The 20293-nt window shown below is 35.4% G+C and overlaps 3 protein-coding genes and 1 pseudogene across 3 annotated transcripts; 2 read left to right on the top strand and 2 right to left on the bottom strand.

Annotated features, from left to right (window-relative positions):
- Positions 1632 to 2336, bottom strand: LOC110013017 (annotated as a pseudogene).
- LOC105175924 (coproporphyrinogen-III oxidase 1, chloroplastic) lies at positions 3865 to 8485 on the bottom strand. The gene is made up of 8 exons (XM_011098572.2): positions 7724 to 8485; positions 7014 to 7089; positions 6170 to 6264; positions 5746 to 5829; positions 5050 to 5137; positions 4721 to 4845; positions 4541 to 4639; positions 3865 to 4431 (listed from the first exon to the last, which is right to left on the bottom strand). The coding sequence occupies exons 1-8, from the start codon at positions 8303 to 8305 to the stop codon at positions 4363 to 4365; spliced, it is 1218 nt and encodes a 405-aa protein (XP_011096874.1). The 5' UTR covers positions 8306 to 8485; the 3' UTR covers positions 3865 to 4362.
- Positions 8783 to 13604, top strand: LOC105175923 (ycf3-interacting protein 1, chloroplastic). Its single transcript, XM_011098571.2, has 6 exons — positions 8783 to 9336; positions 9417 to 9461; positions 10014 to 10127; positions 10802 to 10882; positions 12096 to 12260; positions 13405 to 13604. Exons 1-6 carry the CDS (start codon positions 9055 to 9057, stop codon positions 13492 to 13494), a joined length of 777 nt encoding a protein of 258 aa, XP_011096873.1. The 5' UTR covers positions 8783 to 9054; the 3' UTR covers positions 13495 to 13604.
- On the top strand, positions 13755 to 15470 carry LOC105175922. The gene has a single exon (XM_011098570.2). The coding sequence runs from the start codon at positions 14099 to 14101 to the stop codon at positions 15254 to 15256; it is 1158 nt and encodes a 385-aa protein (XP_011096872.1). The 5' UTR covers positions 13755 to 14098; the 3' UTR covers positions 15257 to 15470.

Here is a 20293-nt window from a genome sequence, read left to right as displayed (position 1 = left end):
ATTTTAAAGTTAAATAAAATATTTTATAATATATATTATTTTATAAATGAATCTTTTATGCAAAATAAAGTTTTTATTTTTAATAGGTAAAATAGAATAGTTTTGAATAAATAGATCGTTTTTTACATATATATGCACTATACAAATAAAAAAAAAAAAGAATTTGTTAAATGTATAATAAATTTAATTCTATTTAAATACAAAAATGATGAAGACCATGATCCTTCGGTAGTTATTGAAGATAAATCCAAATTAAATTAGTATAATAATCTTGGAGATAAGATTTCGAATAAATAAAAATAAATATTTTATATACATGTTCCTAACCAATAAGATATTTTTATTTATAATTTAAAGATAACATTTTGAATAAATATAAATGTATAATATATTTACAATAGATCATGTTTCTAGAGACCATGATCATCAGATAATTATTTAAGATAAATACAAATTAAATTAGTTATAATGTTGGAGATAAGAATTCAGGTAAAGACAAAATAAATTATATTAGTTATATAGTTGATAATAAAATTTTAGATAAATACAATACAAAATTTTAATATATTTAAAATAAATAATGTTTCTAATTAATAAAATTTTTATTTGATAATTGAAATATGTAGATGAGTTTATAGATAAATACAAATTATATTATCAATTTAAAATATCGAGATTTTTTAAGGAATTTTTTTTAGTAATTAAAAAATTCAAACACACACACACACAAAAAATTCATCAAGATTAAACCAATTTAGTCAACCATCATTTTGCTGTACATATTTGATTCTTTTCTACTTCAAAACTTGTTGCATGTTTTATTCCAACTAATATATATACATACTGCATATATAAAAGTATGTTTTTATTTGATTTGAAAAATATTTTATACACATAGCACGTATATATTAAATAGAATAGAATAAATAATAAAATTTAAAATAAAAAATTCAATTTGCTACTCCAAACCATAAGGCCATGTTTCCTGGGGCATATGGGATAAATGGCTAAATTATTTGGGACTTTGTGGTGGATTAGTTCATAAGTGACTAATTTGTAATTTGTTTACTAATTTTAATTATCTTATGATTATCTATAAAAAGATTTTTAATGTGTGTTTACTACATTAAGACAATAAAGTTGATAGTTTGTCAATATAATGCCCAATGTAGGAAAAATTTGACTTTCTTGTCAATGCATCCACTTTATAGAAATGCGTGCACACCTATTCATACATTTCTTTACCTGCTTCATTTTTGGTCGTATTCAGCACCTTCTCATTGGAGGCTGATCTTCTCATCTGCAGAAAATATGATCGGATCAATTACATGCATCTACAGTTAGGAAATTGCTTTAACACCTGATGCCCAAGCAAAGTGAGGAATTCACTCAACGGGCCAGAAAAACCGGGGAGGAAAAAAAGTTATCAGCATTTCCAAGTGTTTATGGAATTTTCTAGTTTAATGAGGTCACTTGACAAGGAAAAAACTTGTAATGGCGAAGAAATACAAAATCAGAATGAGAAACCCCTTCCTTTGGCATTAGCTAAATTGTCGGTCTCAATTGCCATAGTAATTACACTATATAAAGAACTTAGCACTTGGATGTGACTTCAATACGTTTGATCTCCCCTAAGAGGAAGAATAAGGGCTGGGGAATGCCGTCTTCTCCTCTCAGAAAGGTTGAGTTGCTTCATCTGATACAGCGGGCAACCTTGAAACACTTCCCTTCCCTTTCTTTGCATTTGGTCCTATTACTTCTATCATGTACTCCATCCATCAATGGGCCTCCTACGACTATATATGTGTGTTTATAAAGCTGGCAATCTGAGAGGTCATATGAAAAATGACAAGCAAAGAAACGGAAAGTGTAATGACATAAACAAGACAGAAAGCTCCAAATAATATGGCACTAACCTGGAACTTGTTAAAGGCAACTCGATGCTCAAATTCTTGAACCAGGATGTCATCTTCTCTTTGCGACATGTCCCATACATTGGCAGCTGGGGGTTTTGATATCGTTTCCCAGCCATCAGGTTTGTTTTTGAACTCAGAGCTGGGAGTTTTTGGGTCTTCAAAATCATTGTTTGGAGAATCAAATATCCTGCATTTATTAATCCAAAGAGTTTTTAGCTAGGTGTCACAATTATCTAAAGTCTCCAATAGTGAGCAAATCTAGTGTTGGATATAATGCAAAAAAAGCATAAATGAGCGTATATGTCCGACATTGCCAAAAGACTAGGCCTTTTAATATGGTCATCCCCAGCATAAAACAACTATCTGGAGTAAGGAATTTCACCAAACCAGTTCCTGGAGAAGAAGTAGTTGTATGGCCATAGTCTAGCCTACATTATCGAACCCAAAATTCCATCCAATATGAAGGTCTCACTAAAAACTCTTACATTCTTTACTCCAATTTTGCTTAGGAAAACCCTCGAAGCAATAGACAGGAGGTGGAACTACCAAGCTGGAGAACTGTAGGGGAAAAGGGAATTTCGATGGAGCAGCAATGAACAGCAACACCAAAAAGCATTAGAAACAATTATGATGGAATGGAACACATCAGCAACTCATATAGAATTGACATGAATGCTCAACTCCCAAATGAACTTTCCCCAACAGCATACATAATGCTTGGTTGTTCACTAAATCCACAGATGACCGAAAAAAGGTGATGCAAAAAAACGGAATGAAGATCAAGAACACCATTGAGCAATGTATATGCAAGAGCCTAAAGCAATTCCCAAAGTACCAAAAATCATATTAATGAAAGATTTTCAAAGAAACAACAAAATCAGCTTCTACCATCACCCATTTCCAGTTCAAAAGCAGTGTAAGTATTCCAGCAATGGTAGCCCAAAAAAGGAGAAGAGTTGTTCAAGGGGTTATTTATTTTTTTATTATTAAAAAATAAATAAATTATATAATATAAATATAACGAGTCACTGATTAAATCCGCAACTCGAATAAAAAAATATTTTTTTAAATTTGATCAAACGCGACTTGATGTCGTGGATGAAATCCAAGAAGTGTGAATTGCAATGCAATTCACCAATTCACAATTTTTGAATTGCATTATTGCGAATTGTATTATTATTATTTTTGTAAATTAATTATATTTAATTAATTTTTAAAATTATATTAATTTTAAAAATACAATAAATCATGCAAATGTAATAGTGTATATTTTTCTATATAATTCTAAAATAATACAATGAACTATACTGATAAGTTTACAATAGTATTGGAACCCTTAGATTGAAACCTGAGGCCAAATTCAGAGTTTAAAAAAAAATACAAGTAATTCTTGTGATATTATTAATGTATAAATTATCTTATAAAAAAAATTAACAATTCACTTTCATTTATATTTCATCAACGACATCAAGTGGCGGTTCATAATCGCGACTTGATCAAATTTAAAAAAAAAAGAAAAATTTTATATATCCGCAACTCGTTATATTTATATTATATAATTTATTTATTTTTTAATAATAAAAAAATAAATAACCCGTTGTTGAAGCCATTGATGAATGTGTTTGTGAGAAGAGCACTCTTCTTTTCAAACATGGAGGAGAGTGGAATGTGTCAGGTGCACTAATTGCACCTGACTCACAAACATGTAATTTTCATAAGCAATAAGGATATAGGGAGAATTTCATACGTAAAAATTGAGGATACGAAGAGAACAGAAAAAGAATCCCAAACAAGCAATGCTTTGTGGCGCCTAATCACCTAAAAAAAATTCGTGACTCAAATCAAGCAAATAATCAGGCTAATACCGGGCCATACACATTGATAATGAACTGGATAAATTACTAATAAACACACTACTAACTAAAATTATTCAGGATATCATCCCTTATACTCTTTAGGAAACATGGCATAAGTATATTATAGACGTGCAAGTGCATACTAGAAATAAAAGTTGTAATAGGAAATGGCAACATTATATCCAATCTGAGAAATAAGGTCCCACTTTTAGCAACAGCTACAAGTAGCTCGACCGATCCTCCAGGATTTTGGCTGAAACCCTATACCGATAGTACAAAAAGAACAATGCATCTTTTGCTGCTTGACAGGCCCTTTGTCTATGTTCTAACAAACTCATAATTCTCTTCCGTGAATGGAGCAACAGAAAAGCCTTGTATCCTAACAAAGGAACAGTAAAACTTGATGGCCTCTTTGAACTAAGCATCCCAGAAATAAATACATTTAAAGGCACCTACGAGATGGACTTTTCTGAAGAATATTCAAAGGCACTACTTCTTAAAATAAACAATGCCTATAGTTGAAAATACAATATAAAAGGAATAATAGCAACACATTTTGAACTCTATAAAAGCTGGAAACTTTGAAAAACTCAAATCCACTCCTTGGGGTTGATACAGGCATCCAGTAGTTTCCATTCCTCCGTTCCTTCTTCTGGTTGCTGCAGACAAAGCAATTAAGGTATTTCACTAGTGTCTAACACAAATACACACACCCATACAATAAACTGAAAATACATTCACACAAGAACAAGTTGGTAGAGAGCTCACGTGATCATACTCCCACCGTGCAGTTAATGGAAGTGAGACAAGAATACTCTCAATCCTACCACCAGTCTTAAGACCAAATGTAGTTCCACGATCATAAACCTTCACTTATAGAGGACAAACATTAGAATTGCTTCTGGTTTGTCTTTATCTTGAAACATTGGTTATAGTAGAGGTGTTTACCAAGTTGAATTCTACATAGCGACCTCGGCGCAGCTGCTGCCATGCCTTGTGTCTGTCTGTAAATGGCATGTCCTTCCTCCTCTCTATGATGGGTATATATGCTGGAATCACAGAATTTGCACACTCTGCAATTTTTCAACAAGAAGTAAAGATAAAAGATATATGTATAATCTGGTACAAATATGAAATCCCCTGGCAGTTTCTGTATGCAGAGAGCTTGCCCTTTTCAGTGCATTAACTGCATTAGCTTATACATAAAAGAAATGGAGATAAAGCCAGTTTTTGTCACATGGATCGACATCTAACTGGTCTTCTTTCTATAAAATTACCAGTAGCAAAGGAAAGGAGCATCTCTTGATCATAGGCATTCAAATCATCGAAAAATATACCCCCGAGACCACGTCTCTCCCCACGATGCTGCCAAAAAAATTATATAATGAAAATGAAAGTAGTTAAATCAGCTGCTGAATAAAATGTAGAAGCTCAATATATCCAAAAGGAAAAAGACACCAGGTTTAACAAAACGTACAAATACCAAAATGCTTGAACATGATTTTTCCCATCCAAAAAATTCAATACTTCTCAATTAACAAGCCCAATCACTAATCACTAATCTAACACAGGCAGAGTAAATTAATCTTAAAATTACTAAATCTAGTGGTGTTAAAACTTTGTTATCTTGAAACAAAAACCAGGTGAATAAATTTTCTATCTGCATTATTTTCTTGACTTTTCTTTTTTCCTTTTTTTTTTGAACTTATCTCATGGGGATTTTGGCAAATTTTCTGGAAATATAGCCCAATTTGGGGATGCGGGTTTGTCACAGGGAATTACGTGTAATTACACTAAACCTTAGGGAAAGGCGGTGTAATTATCCCTGTATTATATTCATCACTGAAATTTGTTTGGCTAAAAGAATCAAGCCCATAAATTGTTTGTCCTTTTAGGCATGATTAGGAATAGATGCACCAGACCATAATCTACTATCCACATATAAGATAAAGAGCGGATTATAGAAGCCACACCTTGATATAGAAATAATCATCACACCATTTCTTGAATTGAGGATAGAAGTCGCTATTGAACTTGTCACAAGCCCTCTTTTGGACCTACAACATGTACATAACATTAGACAGTGAATATGTCCGACTACTTTTCGTATAAACAAGTTTTTCTTGGCCCTTCTTCGAGAAAACAATGGAAAAAAACGCCAAAATGCCAGAACATAAGAAAAGGGAAGATGTTCACCAACTTTCAGAAATTTAAAAATGTAACACTTAAGTTTTTAACTCTCCTTGAAAGTGATAGAATAAATTAAGCAATCAAAACATTATGATTTCTAACTAAATAACAAAATACTGATGGTCCAATTAGGAAGTTATACTGTATTACCATAATATAAATGCTGATACTCATGCTATGCGATATTATTTGTCAGGGTGCTTATACCATGTGGAAATGCTTCACATCCTCCTCAAAAATGTAAGCAGGAGTCAAATCTGTACCCCCGCCAAACCACCACTGCCGTGGTGCTCCTTGAGCATCTGCAGGCGTTGAAAATTGGCAACAGTTAGTCAGGGTACATTGTAGATCTATATCTACTTAAAAGAAAAAAAAAAAAAAAAGAATCGCAAGCTTCATGGGTACATTTTTAATCTACAATTCCTTAAATACAAGCTAAAGCCACCCTAGCCAGACCAGCCAACTCACATGCCAAAATCACATGGCTCTTCTTCCTTCTCTGCTGCTCAATGAATTGCTTCAAGCACACACTATGTCCCTAGGATCAGCAATTCATCATTTACCCAGCTGCAGACCAAATCCTTAGTTTCTGATTCTTGTCCCATACAATAATTGCCTCATCTCCACTATCCTATTACTGTTATTCCTCCCGGATGTAACATATATAACTTCAGCTTTTAGATTAGTATACCTTTATAGTTTTTTAGCATGTCTGAACTAGGATAATAAGTTCAAGCAAATTTTATGCAGACCAAGACGAGTTGGTTGTTAGTCAACCTTTACTTGCAGCATGACTTGTATCTACAAGATGGAATTAGAATGAACATATTAGGTGCGTTGAGCATCTTCTCTCTTGGATCTGATATCTATCTTCTAGTTATGGAGCAAGCATGAATAGCTATGCTCAAAAAGATAATTAAGAGAATGATATTTATTCATGTAAATCAAATTGCTAGTTTATACTAGAAGAAAATCACATGTCCACAAGATAATTCGCTATAAATGTGCTTAGAAATAATAGAACTTCGCAAACAGTAAATATGCATGGTACCTTTTGGAGCATCGGTCTCAAAATAGCGGTAATTAAAATGCAGAGTTGGAGCAAAAGGGTTCTTTGGGTGAAGCACCTAGAGCACCACAAAATTATACAGCCTCATTAAGCACCTTGCTTTCAACAGAAAGTAAGGGATATATAGCAGCAGCACAAGAAAGAAACTTCCTTCTTCTGATTATAGAGTACAGAAGAAAATGAAGCAAAGAGAATATGTAGTAAAATGCCCCTCTGTTTGATGCGATTCAGAGAGGACGACTTTAATAAGATTCATATTATTCACGAGCTTAAAAATTATGTTCATGCTGAAGTTATATATTGGATAATTGTACAGGTTGCACCTGTTATATAGATCTTACAAGTTCAAAGTGCTCAAGTGAATTCAAGAATTTGGCAGGAATTTCACAAAGTAATGCACCATTTCAGGTAGATATAACGTGCAGTATAACAGATTCAGAGTACAAATCCATTTCCGAAAAGCTACATAATTTTCTTATTAAATTATCATAGCTCACTCACCTAAAGTTTTAACAAATTTTGAGGTGATTTTGAAAATATACAATAATATGAATAACAATGTTTAGTATTCATTCAGCTAGCCATCGTGATTCCAATCAAGATAAACAGAATAAGTTGTGGCAGAAAATTGGGGGAAAATAAAGAGGAAGCAGATTTAGAAGTAAAAGAATAAATAAATGGTGGGAAATTACGGAGCTGATGCCAGCAGCGAAGAAGGGAACAGGGCCGGGCTTGAGGTCGCCATTTTCAGTGGGTTTCGCTGCCCTGTAAGCTTCGGGAGGCATAACTCCATAAACGACAGAAACATTAACACCGGCTTTTTCCCAAACAGCACCATCCTGCAAAACCCTGCTGATTCCGCCGCCTCCGCCGGGCCTGGACCATATATCTTCCTTGAACTTGCCACCTCCGTCGACGGTTTCGATCGCAGAGCAGACGCTGTCCTGTGCCTCTCTTATCATTTTCTCGAACCTCGCTCTAACTGAATTGGTTGAACTGGAAGTACTCCCGTCTGTCTCTCGGAGAAAAGTGGGGGGCTTTTGGGTCTCGGGCGTTTCCTTTTCAATCATTGGGGATGGGGAAGAAGATGATGTTGCTTGGAGTCTGAGAGTTGAGCTTTTCACGCAATTTGTACCGGGTGTTCTTGAGACAACAACGGGGAAACTCAAGCTGAAAGTGGGAGGAGGGGGGACGGTGAGGGAATGAGAGAAAGGTAATAAGGTGATGGGAGAAGAAAAAGAATATGATGTGGGGGAGAGTGGTGGTGTCCTCATTGCCGGTGAGGTGTTTGTTGGTTGGCGCAGCTGGGGAGAGAGGGATGAAGCGAATTGCAGTAGCGATCACTGATGATAAGGCATATAGATAGACAAAGTCGTACAGACATCCAACGGCGCGCAACAACTACACTACACACAATATTTGACTCGCCAATGGTTTTCAGTTACGATGTTTACACTTGACACTCTCTCAACATAACACACACACACACACACACACACATATATATATATATTATGCATAAAGTATGAACATCTTAATAATTAATTTCTTGTTATTATATTATAAATATAATTTCAGTTGAATAGATAAACAAATATATTTTATTTTATTTTCGTTTCTATTCTCTCCTTACTCCACATTTCTTCCTTGTTTAATTTTCTTCTTTCAATTATATTATTCTTGAATTATTTGGGTTCATTTTACATACGTTAATTTATTAAAATAGTTAAAAACTCGTAAAATCCTAATTTTTTAAAACGAAGGGGAATCTGGGCGTGGGCGTGGATTACCTATTTATATTTATTTTAGTTAAGGGTGCAAAATGCAAATTATTACCTTCTTCTGGAAGTTAGCAACAGCCAGCCACGAAACTGTGACTCTTATCTCCACCCAGTTTTTGATTCTTTGATCCCATTTTACAGATCAACTATCGGTGGTCACACTGATACTACTTGAGGAACGAGCAACCAAGAAAGCCTTGGTTTTAGGAATAGCTACTTACCCTATTGTGACTGCATATGTGATGGGGGTTTCCGGTGTACTGCAGCCGCCCCCGCCCCTGATGGCGGTGTCATCATTGTTCTACCACCGGTGTCCGTCTCTGCGCCCGTCTTACCTCCCATTTAGCAGTACCATAGCTGTTCGGAAGCACAATGGCCGCATTTCAGGGCTGGTGTTTGTTAATAAAGAAGATACCTTTTTCACTTCCTCTTCCACCCCCACTCCCCTACCCACCCAAAATGAAACTGAACAAGCCGCTGACCCAGATTCGCAGGACCTTGAATATGTATCACAGATTAAAACAGTTACTTCTCCACTTCCAAAGCTAATTTATAACTTCTTTGTGTTTCATATACCTTACTGTTAATGGACTTCTTCATTTAGGTTTTGGAGCGTCTTAGGAAAAACAGAGATATGCTCTTCAATGAGGTTTGTTATATTATTCCTTACTATTATATTATTTCGTTTCTAATTGCAGCCTCTCTCTGGTAATTCGACGTACTTGGCACTCTCTCACATAGTTCAAAGTCACTGTATGAGCAATAATTTTGTTGTTCGCAAATGCATTACAGATGCTTAAAGAATTCCAAAAATTAGTAAAATCATATAAGCATATAAATGACATAAATTAATGCACCTTAACATATCATGAAGAGTTGTTAGGAATAAGCTAAACAGGACACTATATCAAACTTAAATCTGTAATAAAGGATCAGTCATTATTAATAACACTGCACAGAAGTTCATATTACATGTAATAATCATCAACTGATCATATTATAAATGATCTTCAAAAAAGTATAATCCGAGATAAACTGATCTAGATCGGGCATTATAACCTCATATCATGGTATTAGTAATACAACGTCGAGGGGTATTACATGATGTCGGTTGAAACTGATATTATCTGATGTTGGTGGGCCATATATTTTAAACCTCTCTATAAGTAATACATGTGAAATATACGTCGAAGGGTTGCAGGTCAAATTAACTATAATGATTGAAGATCCTAGAGATGTTGAACGGAGGCGTCTGCTCGGCATTGATGATGAAAATGCTCCTACCAGAGATGATCTCGCTGCCGCTTTAGTCCAAGTACCTTCCTTTTTCTCTCTGCTTTCTTTGCTATCCTTTACATCAATGGCTTCCCATGTTTGTATATATGATGGAGGTATTTTACATGGCTTTGGTAATATTATTAGTAAATTATGTACTGGCTGTCTTTTCTTCGAAGCTCCTTATTTCTTTACTCTTATGATGAGCAGACACAACCAGGCATAAATTCTTAATTTAGCTTAGCTTAGATGATTGTGTATTCGATTTAAATGTTTGGATTTTGGTTCCCATAATATTGAGTGATTTGTTATCTGTGTTGCATAGAGAAATTTTCCATCTGGAAAAGGGCATCCTAGGCCTTTTGACTCGGTCCTCATTTTATTTAACCAGCGATCTGAACATAGTCAATGTATATGAAATAAGTATGATGGAATCAATAAAGAGTGCAAGTTCAAGGCTTAATCATATGGTTAAGTTTGAAAGTCAATATCACGGAGAAGACACAGTAATTACTATATTCTAGGTTTCTATGTTCCAAAAATTGAAAATCTCAGTATTCACTCTGCATTAAGATTTCAGCGCATTGAATAATGTCTTTTAGTCAACAGTTAAAGCTCCATAATTATCAAAAATAATTTATGTTGCAAATGCCACTCAATTGAGTCATTCATAATTTATTTTATGTTATGACAATTATTTGACTTTATCTTTAGGTAAATGAAGGACAAATCCCTGAAAATCGTGCCGCTTTGCAGATGCTTGCTGAGGAAATGCTTCAATGGCCTAATTTGGAGGTAGTTGCCACTTTAAGCTCTTTTTCATTTTCGAAATCTAAGCAAGTTATCCAAGCGTCCATGGTACTAATATCTTTTGGAGCTAAGGTATATGCTTGAACTATCAGAAAGTGCTTTCAATGAGAAAGACGCTCTGGTTGTTAGTGAAAATTGGTTCTTAGCACAAACTATTGCTTCATCCATTCCCCTGTTAAAAAGGTGTCTAATAGAGAAAAGGACTCCTGATTGCTGTAATGAACTTAAAAATGTCTTCTTGAGTACCCTATTTGTGATCATAAAGCTCAGACGAATACCTGTTAAACAGCCTTCCTCAAATTGACTGACCTTTTGTTATTCTCACTACAAGACAAGCTGAATCACCACTCCCTTGTTAGCCTTGAGTGTGTGTAGATAAAAACTTGTGGTTCGAGAAAACATAATCTCCTTTCTTTTGTTAAGTTTCCTTGTAGAATTTTGTTTTTAATTCTTTGAGAAGTTGCATGGCACATCAGTCTGACTATATTTTATCTTTTCCCCCCTGTATTTATTACTCTTTTAACAGCTAAAGTCATTTGTCCTGGTTTTATTCACATCTGCGCAATTTTAATTGGCTCACTGTTCTTGATTCATGCTAGGCACTCCAAATTGAATCTTGAATAAAATGAACAGAAGGGGCTAAAGATTGGTACCGTAGGCTTGGTGGACCATCAAGCCTACCTACTTTCTTGGAATGATGTATGGCTTGTCCTAAGTTGAAACACAGGTTTTACATTACAAAGGTGGACAGACTAGCATCAGGAATCGATTTGTGCCCAGGCTCAGCCACTTAGCTACTTAATGCCATTCGACCTCTTATTTAGTAAAGATTTGATAATTTGATCTTATGAACTTTTGGATTTACTATCTTAATGTTTCAATAAGAATATCGATTTAACAAAAAGAATATCGCTATGCCATCTTGACACCCATATCTGGGACTGGACGTGATTTTAGCACGACAGGTTTCACCGTCATGTGGGCTAAAGATGGACTTGGACTTAATATCTCTTATATGTCCTAGTTCTGCCTAGCCTGGAGATGCTTGACCCTGAAGATCATTTTAAATTTAGAAAATCAGCTAATATGGTTGATTAATAGTGAAGAAGGAAAGTAATTATACAGATGAGTAAATCATGGCAAAGCAGTTAGTTAATAAAAGGTGCATTTTTTCTTCTCCTCTTTTACCATTTGGTAGGTTGAAGCTCCAAAACAAAAAGAACGAGGCAAATCGTTGTATGCGAAATTCACAGACACCGGTGTTAATCCACAAGAGGCTGCCAAGAGGCTGAACATTGATTGGGATTCAGCTGCTGAGATTGAGGATGCTGAGACAAGTGAAGTGGAGGTGCCACCTGCTGTGGTTGGTTTCTCGTTCCCTACATATTGAAACTTCAGTTTGTATATGCTAGAAATTTTGTGGAAACAATAAAAATTAGAAAGAACGAGCAAAAATTTTAGGCATGGATCCATCTCCTCATTTACTTGTAAGTTTGGACATTGATATTTAAGTAAATCTTTCAAAGAATTGATTTTTATGGTCCAATTTCAGCAGTGATTTGAAATAAAAAAATAATTCTTAATCACATTTATAGATGCAAGTTTGATCCAATCTTCTTAAAAATTATAAGAATGATAAAATATTAAAAAATAAAATATAATTAAAGTTACCATCTTATGGTACTTTGTAAGTTTAAGCATTACGATAAAATAAATTTTAGAAGAGAATATCCTACATAGTGGACAATGAATATGAAATAAAATATAAAAGAGTGAGTCTTTTAGATTCTTTATAGTATTTTTTTTGTTATATTTATGATTTTAACATTTCTCATATTTATTTTGTTGTGAGAAGTGACAGAGAGGGAAAGGAATGAAAAGAATAGGTAGTGTAGACAATATTATACCCTATATATATATATATATATGTAACTAGTAACTATGATTAATATCACAATATTCTGCTCAGCTTTCGTACAAAAAACAATTTCTTGAGTGTTTTTGATTAAATGTGAAATTCCATGTTTTAAAGTATAATACCCGAGCTATGTGAGTCAATCACAAGAAGAGGATGTTGATAAAACCAATGAAATTAAATAATTGTAGTGCAAGTTAATTATGTACTCTGTTGAATTCCTACTTAGGTTCTAAGTATTTAACAATTCAAATGCTTTAAATAATAATCACTTCTTTTGATCCGTTTCTTTTTTATTTGTTGCGTTAATGTCTTTTACATTTATTTGTTCAAATTTATATCTCATACAATGAGTTTTGCAATTTTCACTAGCTGTCATATATACATGATATCTATCATTTTGATGCCTTGCCTGGAGCGGTGGCTGCTGCTTCCTATTGAATAGTGTAAAGGGACCTTGAATGGGTGAATTCCTATTGAATATTGTGTTGGGAACTTGATCGGCATTTCTTCGGCAATTTGGATGGGTGAAATGTTTACAACTTTCTCAGCCTTCTATGCATCCAAACTGATCATCACCTTCTGTTCGCAGGGATATGGAGCTCTTTACTTGGTTACAGCATTTCCAGTCATTATCGGTATCTCGGTTGTGCTGATTCTATTTTACAACTCTCTCCAATAAATCATTATATGCATGAGCTAAAAGATTATTATTTGAGTTTGTACATTTGAATTGTTTATAATGGCAGGTTAATGAAATTATAAATATCGGATCAGTTTCAGTTTTATTTATTTATGTGTTGGTTTGGAGTGCTTTATTCATTAGTCTGTATATGTGGCGAATTATTGAAGTTACGCTTTTCAAATTATTTAGTCGGCCTACAGCCTAGTTTCTGAACCCATAGGGAATATATCTGAAAGAAGCAAATTTGCCTCAATAAGAGCATGAATCCCCATCCTTTTAGCATCATCAAAGTCAAAGGCGACAGGCTCTTGTTGGAGTGTATCTAGGATGGTAATGCAGAGATGATTGGGCCAATTGAGTTTGTTGTTGTTTCACTCCCCAAATAGCCATATGTATGTTTTATGACCTGCACGCTCATGGAATACTATTTTATTCTATTAATATCAATAATAAAATATATAGAGAAGGAGGACGTGTTAATCACCACTAATCCTTTCTGAAGGCATGGGATCCACGTTGAACCTGTGATCCAGCCATATAAGTATGCCAATCTTGATGATCCCTACACCAAAGTCCCAAGGATTGTTCACCTGCGTTAAATATGACTGACTACGCACAAGAAACATGTCAGGCAGGTGGTGAAAGAATCCGGGAGGAGTGCTTCGCTGGTGTTGGGAGGAACAGGTCTCAGATCATTTTGGAGAAGAAGGAAAGCATACAAAGCGAGAAGCAGATTTTGGTCGATCCAATCTCTCTAAGAGAATCAACAAATATACATCCTACAATGACGTATCCTGTTACTACAGGACCTAAAACGGAGGTCACGACTGTTCCACTGCATAATTTGCTGCCACCGGCTGCAAAGTGTAGCGGTAGATTCTTGAGTTGCAGCCTTCCCAACTCTGCCTCTTCCTCACCTCGCCTCGGGTCGAATGTTGCAATGCACAAGAAGAAATGTAAAAACCATCAGGAGCGAGTGTCTGAATTGGGCCGCCAACACTCAGTGGCCCTCACTAATCTGGAGCGGCTACGAGAAAGCCGCTTGCGGAGGAGTAAGTCATGCGGGGAAGAAAGTGCGTGCCGGCCATCTCTTGACTTTGATCTATGGTCCACCACCAATAAAATGGACAATCAGCAGAAGAACAAGGAAATTGAAGTCAGAGTAGATGAAGAAAAAGTAATATTCCACAAGAAAGGAAGTGAGGAGGCGGGATTGTACGAAGACAAGTTCAAATGTGGGGCGTGCTTGTTCCTCCCGGGCTTTGGCAAGGGAAAAACAGTGAGGGCGAGGAAGGAGGTGGAGCCAGAAAGGATAATAGGGAATATTGACATAGTTTCTCAGAGAGTGTCTCTAGAGAAATTTGAATGCGGGTCATGGAGATCATCGGCCATCATAAACTGTGAAGAGGATGGAGATACTACGGCCAGTCTTTTCTTCGATCTGCCAGTGGAGCTGATACGTTGCAGTAGTGTCAACGACACTGAGTGCCCAGTGACGACAGGTTTTGTGTTCGATAACAAGGACCAGGAACATCATCTTCATCTTCGGAAAGGGGTTCTGAAACATTCGACTACAAGCACTGGAAGTGGGCAACCTAGTAGGAAATCGCACGAATCCTGTACTTCATCACGTCATGTTCGTTTTTCAACCTCCTCTCCTACATTATGCCCAGCTTCGCCAACTTCTTCTTGCATTACGCCTCGCCTCCTCAAAGCCAGGGACGACTTCAATGCCTTCTTAGAAGCACAGAGCGCTTGACATTTTTATGATTGCCTGAATTCATTATAGCATGAGTATTGCCGCTCATGATCTTCAATCCTGGAATATTCCTCCTCCCTGTTCCTTTAAATCTTTGTTTGTATTTTTCAATGAGCTGATGTACTTATTGACGAGTCGACGTTTTGGTAGTTAGCCTTTGTTTGTACCTTTGGACTGATAGACCTTGAAAAAACCGATTTTCAAATTTTCAGTTGCCAGAAACTATCAATAGCACCTATAACAAACAAATAAATAATAATCTTAGTGACGGTTAATCATATCAGATCATATTATCTGTGTATCTACATCTACATATATATATATATATACAAATAAAAAAAGAATCTATCTATATATATAAAAAAATGATAGTTGACCACAGTTAAGCCAATTTTGACGAAATATTAATTTTTGCTAACTTTGAATTTTTTAATTGTCAAAAAAAAAATTATTTAGAAATATTATCTGTTTTAAATTAAAAACTAAATTTGTATTCATGTAAAAAATCTTATCTTCAAAAAATTAGTGCTTATCTATACTATATTCTACCTTCAAAATAAGGATATCACCCAATAATTCTTATTTTTAAATAAAGTTAAATTTTAGGATTGATTTAAAAAGAAAATTAATTAAATATATTATCTGTTTTAAATTAAAAACTAAATTTGTATTCATGTAAAAAATCTTATCTTCAAAAAATTAGTGCTTATCTATACTATATTCTACCTTCAAAATAAGGATATCACCCAATAATTCTTATTTTTAAATAAAGTTAAATTTTAGGATTGATTTTTCATCATTAGAATATCGATCTTATCACCAATAATTTGTTTTCATTTTAATTGTATACTTTGCAGTCACTAAACTTGTATCAATCTCTTGGTATAGTTCATACAGTAAATTTTTAATTATAATTAAGTGATATTATTATTTTTTGTATTATATCTTTCATTATTATTGATGCCCATAAAATGGGCTGACTTAAAAAAAAGTCCAAAAAGAATAAAGAAATGCAAGATTCATCGTAGCCCCCAAAAGGTCTAGTTTAGGGGAGGGCCCAAAATACCCCAAGAAGCCCAGTCCAGTAGAGCCCTCAAAGGAGTCCAATAGACGCTCCCAAAAAATAAATTGGCTAAAGAAAGGCAAACGACCCAAATACAAGAGATCCCGAATTCAAGAAGGCTTCACAAGCCCACAAGGAAGCTTAGAGACTTGAAGTGCCCTAACCAAAGTAAAAACTCATCTCGCATGGCGTCATGGGTGGTCTAACTGGCATCCACGTAAAACACACCTCACAAAATTGAATAAAAACCAGCAGCCCCCTTGGGACACATGGTGTTTCTAGAGACAAACGACCTAAACCTTAAAAGCTTGAGTGATGGTTGCAAGAGAGCGTTTCCTCAAGCACCTCCATAAAAATCTGAGAATGTATCCTTATGCCCCACAAGATATCTTCAGTGGACTCCAACTAACTCTCCTAACTCTGGGGATCCTCCAACTGCTGGGAACTTTATACTGAATTTGAGGGGGGATACAACATCATCCAATAAATTTGAGAGACATTCAGCATCACCATGATTATCTCCAACCACCTCATTTTGCCTATAGATAGAGAGATCCCCCTAGTATGAGAGGATATGTTTTTAGATGTTTTTGAAGTTTTCTATACTTTGAAACTACATACTGCAACTCCTATCTTTATGCAACAACTTTAGCTTAAAGGAACTCTTGCATTTCGTACTTAGGGTGTTACTTTAATGTCAACTCTCACTTGTATAGGCAAATTAGGCAATAACATTATCCTTTTAACTCATTTATACGTTTTTATCTTCTAGTATTTATTTTGCTACTTTTTCGCTCCAAGTGCACCTAGCATTACTATTTTTTGCTCGCATTTGACGCTGTCTATGAGAACACATAACTAAGACATGAGAACAATAGAAGCTACCAACACGAGAGCTAACACCTCCTTGGATACTTTCTCCAGGTGGATCATCCCCCTCCCGTTGGAGCACCTCCAACTGATGATTACTACTTCCGACCAGGCCCAACTTCAATGGCCCACCATTATCATTTACCTAGTGCTAATGTCCCTACTGACTTAACTTTTAATGTGCAGGGAATCTTGCAACAGGACGTCCCATCTAGAAGAAAGCGGGGGCACCCAACCCCATAAGAAGGTGCCCCAAAAACTGGAGGGTGCATATTGATAAGCTTCAACATGCGCTCTTAGACTTGCAGAGACGCATCTTAGAGGTCCCCATGGAGGAGTCAGAGGGTACCCCCTTTAGAGAAGAAATCCTGACAGACGATGTCCACCTTAATTGGAAGTGGCCCAATCTGTCGGAGTATGATGGAACCACGGATCGTTAGAAGCACCTGTCCTACTTCAGGAATATTGCCCTTTCCACCGTTATACCATTGGGAGCGAGTGTCGTATGTTCATAACCACCTTCACACGGTCAGCCCAACAGTTGTTCAACCAATTGCCCATGGGATCAATCCTATCATTCAGAGAATTTCGCTCTCTTTTTTCACTAATTTGCCAGCAGTAAACGATATCAAAAGACGATTGAGGAGAATCGCTGAGGCAGTATTTTCAACATTTTAATTTAACAGCCTTACAGGTCCCTTCTGCTACATCTGATGTACTGACCTGTACTTTTTTACAAGGATTGCAAGATGGGGATTTCTTCAAATAAAAAAAAAACAAAAAAAACCCCTCAAATTTTTACAATCTTCTAGCCTAAGCTGAAAAATACATTAATTTGGAGGAAGCTGAAAAGTACAAGCATAATTTCCTTGGTGAACAACTAGAGGAATAAGAAGATGAGGCCACAAACCTCGAGGAATAAGCCATATCCCTAAACAGATACCCTTTAATAATAAGTCATGCTGTAGGCAAGCACTATCCCAGAATAAAGCCCTACCCACAAGTAGACATCCTTCTCTCAGGCAGGCTTATTCTTAGAATAAGCCCTACCCCCGAGCAAACACCCTCCCAAAATAAGCCACACCCAGGTTTCACGAGGTGCCTTCTGCAATGCGGGAAAAGGGACACCATGTGGCTAACAGTCCGCAGTAAACGATTACTTTTGCCAATAGCACACAACAACAAAACTCTCGCCGACACTAGCACAACGCGCCGACAGGAATAGCAGCACCAATAATAAGCAAGGTGTAGTAAGAAAGTAGTAAATTGAACGCGGGATTGAAAATGTGGATTCTTAAATAGCAAAATGCATATACATTGTACAATCGATGCTAGCGCAAGGGGATCGCCTTGAGGGAGACACTAGTATGCAACAGTACACCTGTAGCGCCCCCTACCCGCTACTTCTAATTATCACTATTTCATCCTTACTTAGTCAGAACTCATTCTATAAGTAATTCTATTTCAACCCGTAAAATAAATCTAATTTGTCAATATAACATTATATATCACAAAAGATAATATATACCACCAAAAGTAATATTTACCCTTACTACATGTTCTCGTGTACATAACCTCAAGAAAATCATACCACAACTTTAAACACAAATCCCGATAAAAGACCAGAATATTTACAACCCAATAATAAAAAAACTTTGGCTTCAGAAGTCACGGCTGACCCACCTAATAAAGACGACGGCACCGCTCAAAGTCCAATGTGGCTAATCAGTGTGACCTACCTCCTGAAAAGTACGTGGCAAGGAATGAGCTGCCTACTCAATAGGTATAGCTTATCAGTTTATATATATACACAGGCAACAATTTCACTTACATGCAGTCATATTGACTAACAGTCATTATCAATAGCAACATCAAATATAAGTAGTAATACCTACTCACAATTATAAATCAATCTATAACACAATATCCAACATTATCGTTTATTAGCTAAGGGCCCCACTTACTCTAATTGGTATACATCAGTCAATGGTTTCGCCGGCCATCATCATATCATATACAACACAGATACCCGTTGTGTGATATCCTCACACTCTTTTACTCCAACTGTGTAGCAATATAGCACAGGACATCACCACAAACATGGTACCCCCACACCACCCCAGTGTGTAGCTAACAGCACAGGATATTCCCTGCTGCCCCGGAATACCCCCGTACCCTACGCGCCATGGTACCTAGCTTAATTCAGATATTTTTCATATCTCAATAACAACTCCCAATTAGATTTCATCAACAATCAATTATACGATCACGTAATCATACCACGCTCACGTCCAACTATTACAAACACATATGACACATAATAACAATTTCACTAATATTCAAATAATCCACAACTGATTATGTAAACAATTAATATACGAAAGCCACGTACAATAATATAAAGCCAAGTCCATGATCGCATCCAAGAAACCAATATATATAATATATACAATACTACACATACAGATATATATAAATCCGATTAGCTATACTTACCTTATATCCCAAAATGCTTCTATTTTACGAGGGACTGCTCAACCCTCTACTTTGTCATCACGTCCTATAATAAAATGTTATACGTATAATCAACATATATATAGAATATCATAAACTCTAAATAACCTATCATATAACATTCGTACATTTTCTACCAATCTTTTAGTATTCTAGTTATATTAAAGTCCCAACCCCTGTTTCATTTCTTTCAAATAACTACCTTTACTAAGCTTCTCAATCATATAATTGATTTATCAACTAATTCATAAGAATTCATTTAATCAAACCTCATATATATTCATAACTATTATTTTTATAACACCCGTAAATTATATTACCACTGAAACCTCATTTTCTCTCTTTCATAACAAAATATTCTTTAAATATAACTTTTCGAAACATTTCTATGAATTTTTTGTCAATTTATCGTTGCTATACAATTTAATTAAGCAATAATACATAGAATTACACATTTGGTTAATCATTCCGATGGAATTGTGTAAATTAGCTATAACGATAATTAAATCTAACAAATCGAATATTTTAATTAACCAACTATATCATTTTTATAGCAATTGTGATATTTAATTTGACACTAATTTAAATAG

Source organism: Sesamum indicum, linkage group LG12, assembly GCF_000512975.1.
Source record: "Sesamum indicum cultivar Zhongzhi No. 13 linkage group LG12, S_indicum_v1.0, whole genome shotgun sequence".
In the NCBI taxonomy this organism is placed as follows: domain Eukaryota; kingdom Viridiplantae; phylum Streptophyta; class Magnoliopsida; order Lamiales; family Pedaliaceae; genus Sesamum; species Sesamum indicum.
Note: the sequence above shows the minus strand (reverse complement) of the source record. Positions and strands in the feature narration are given on the sequence as shown.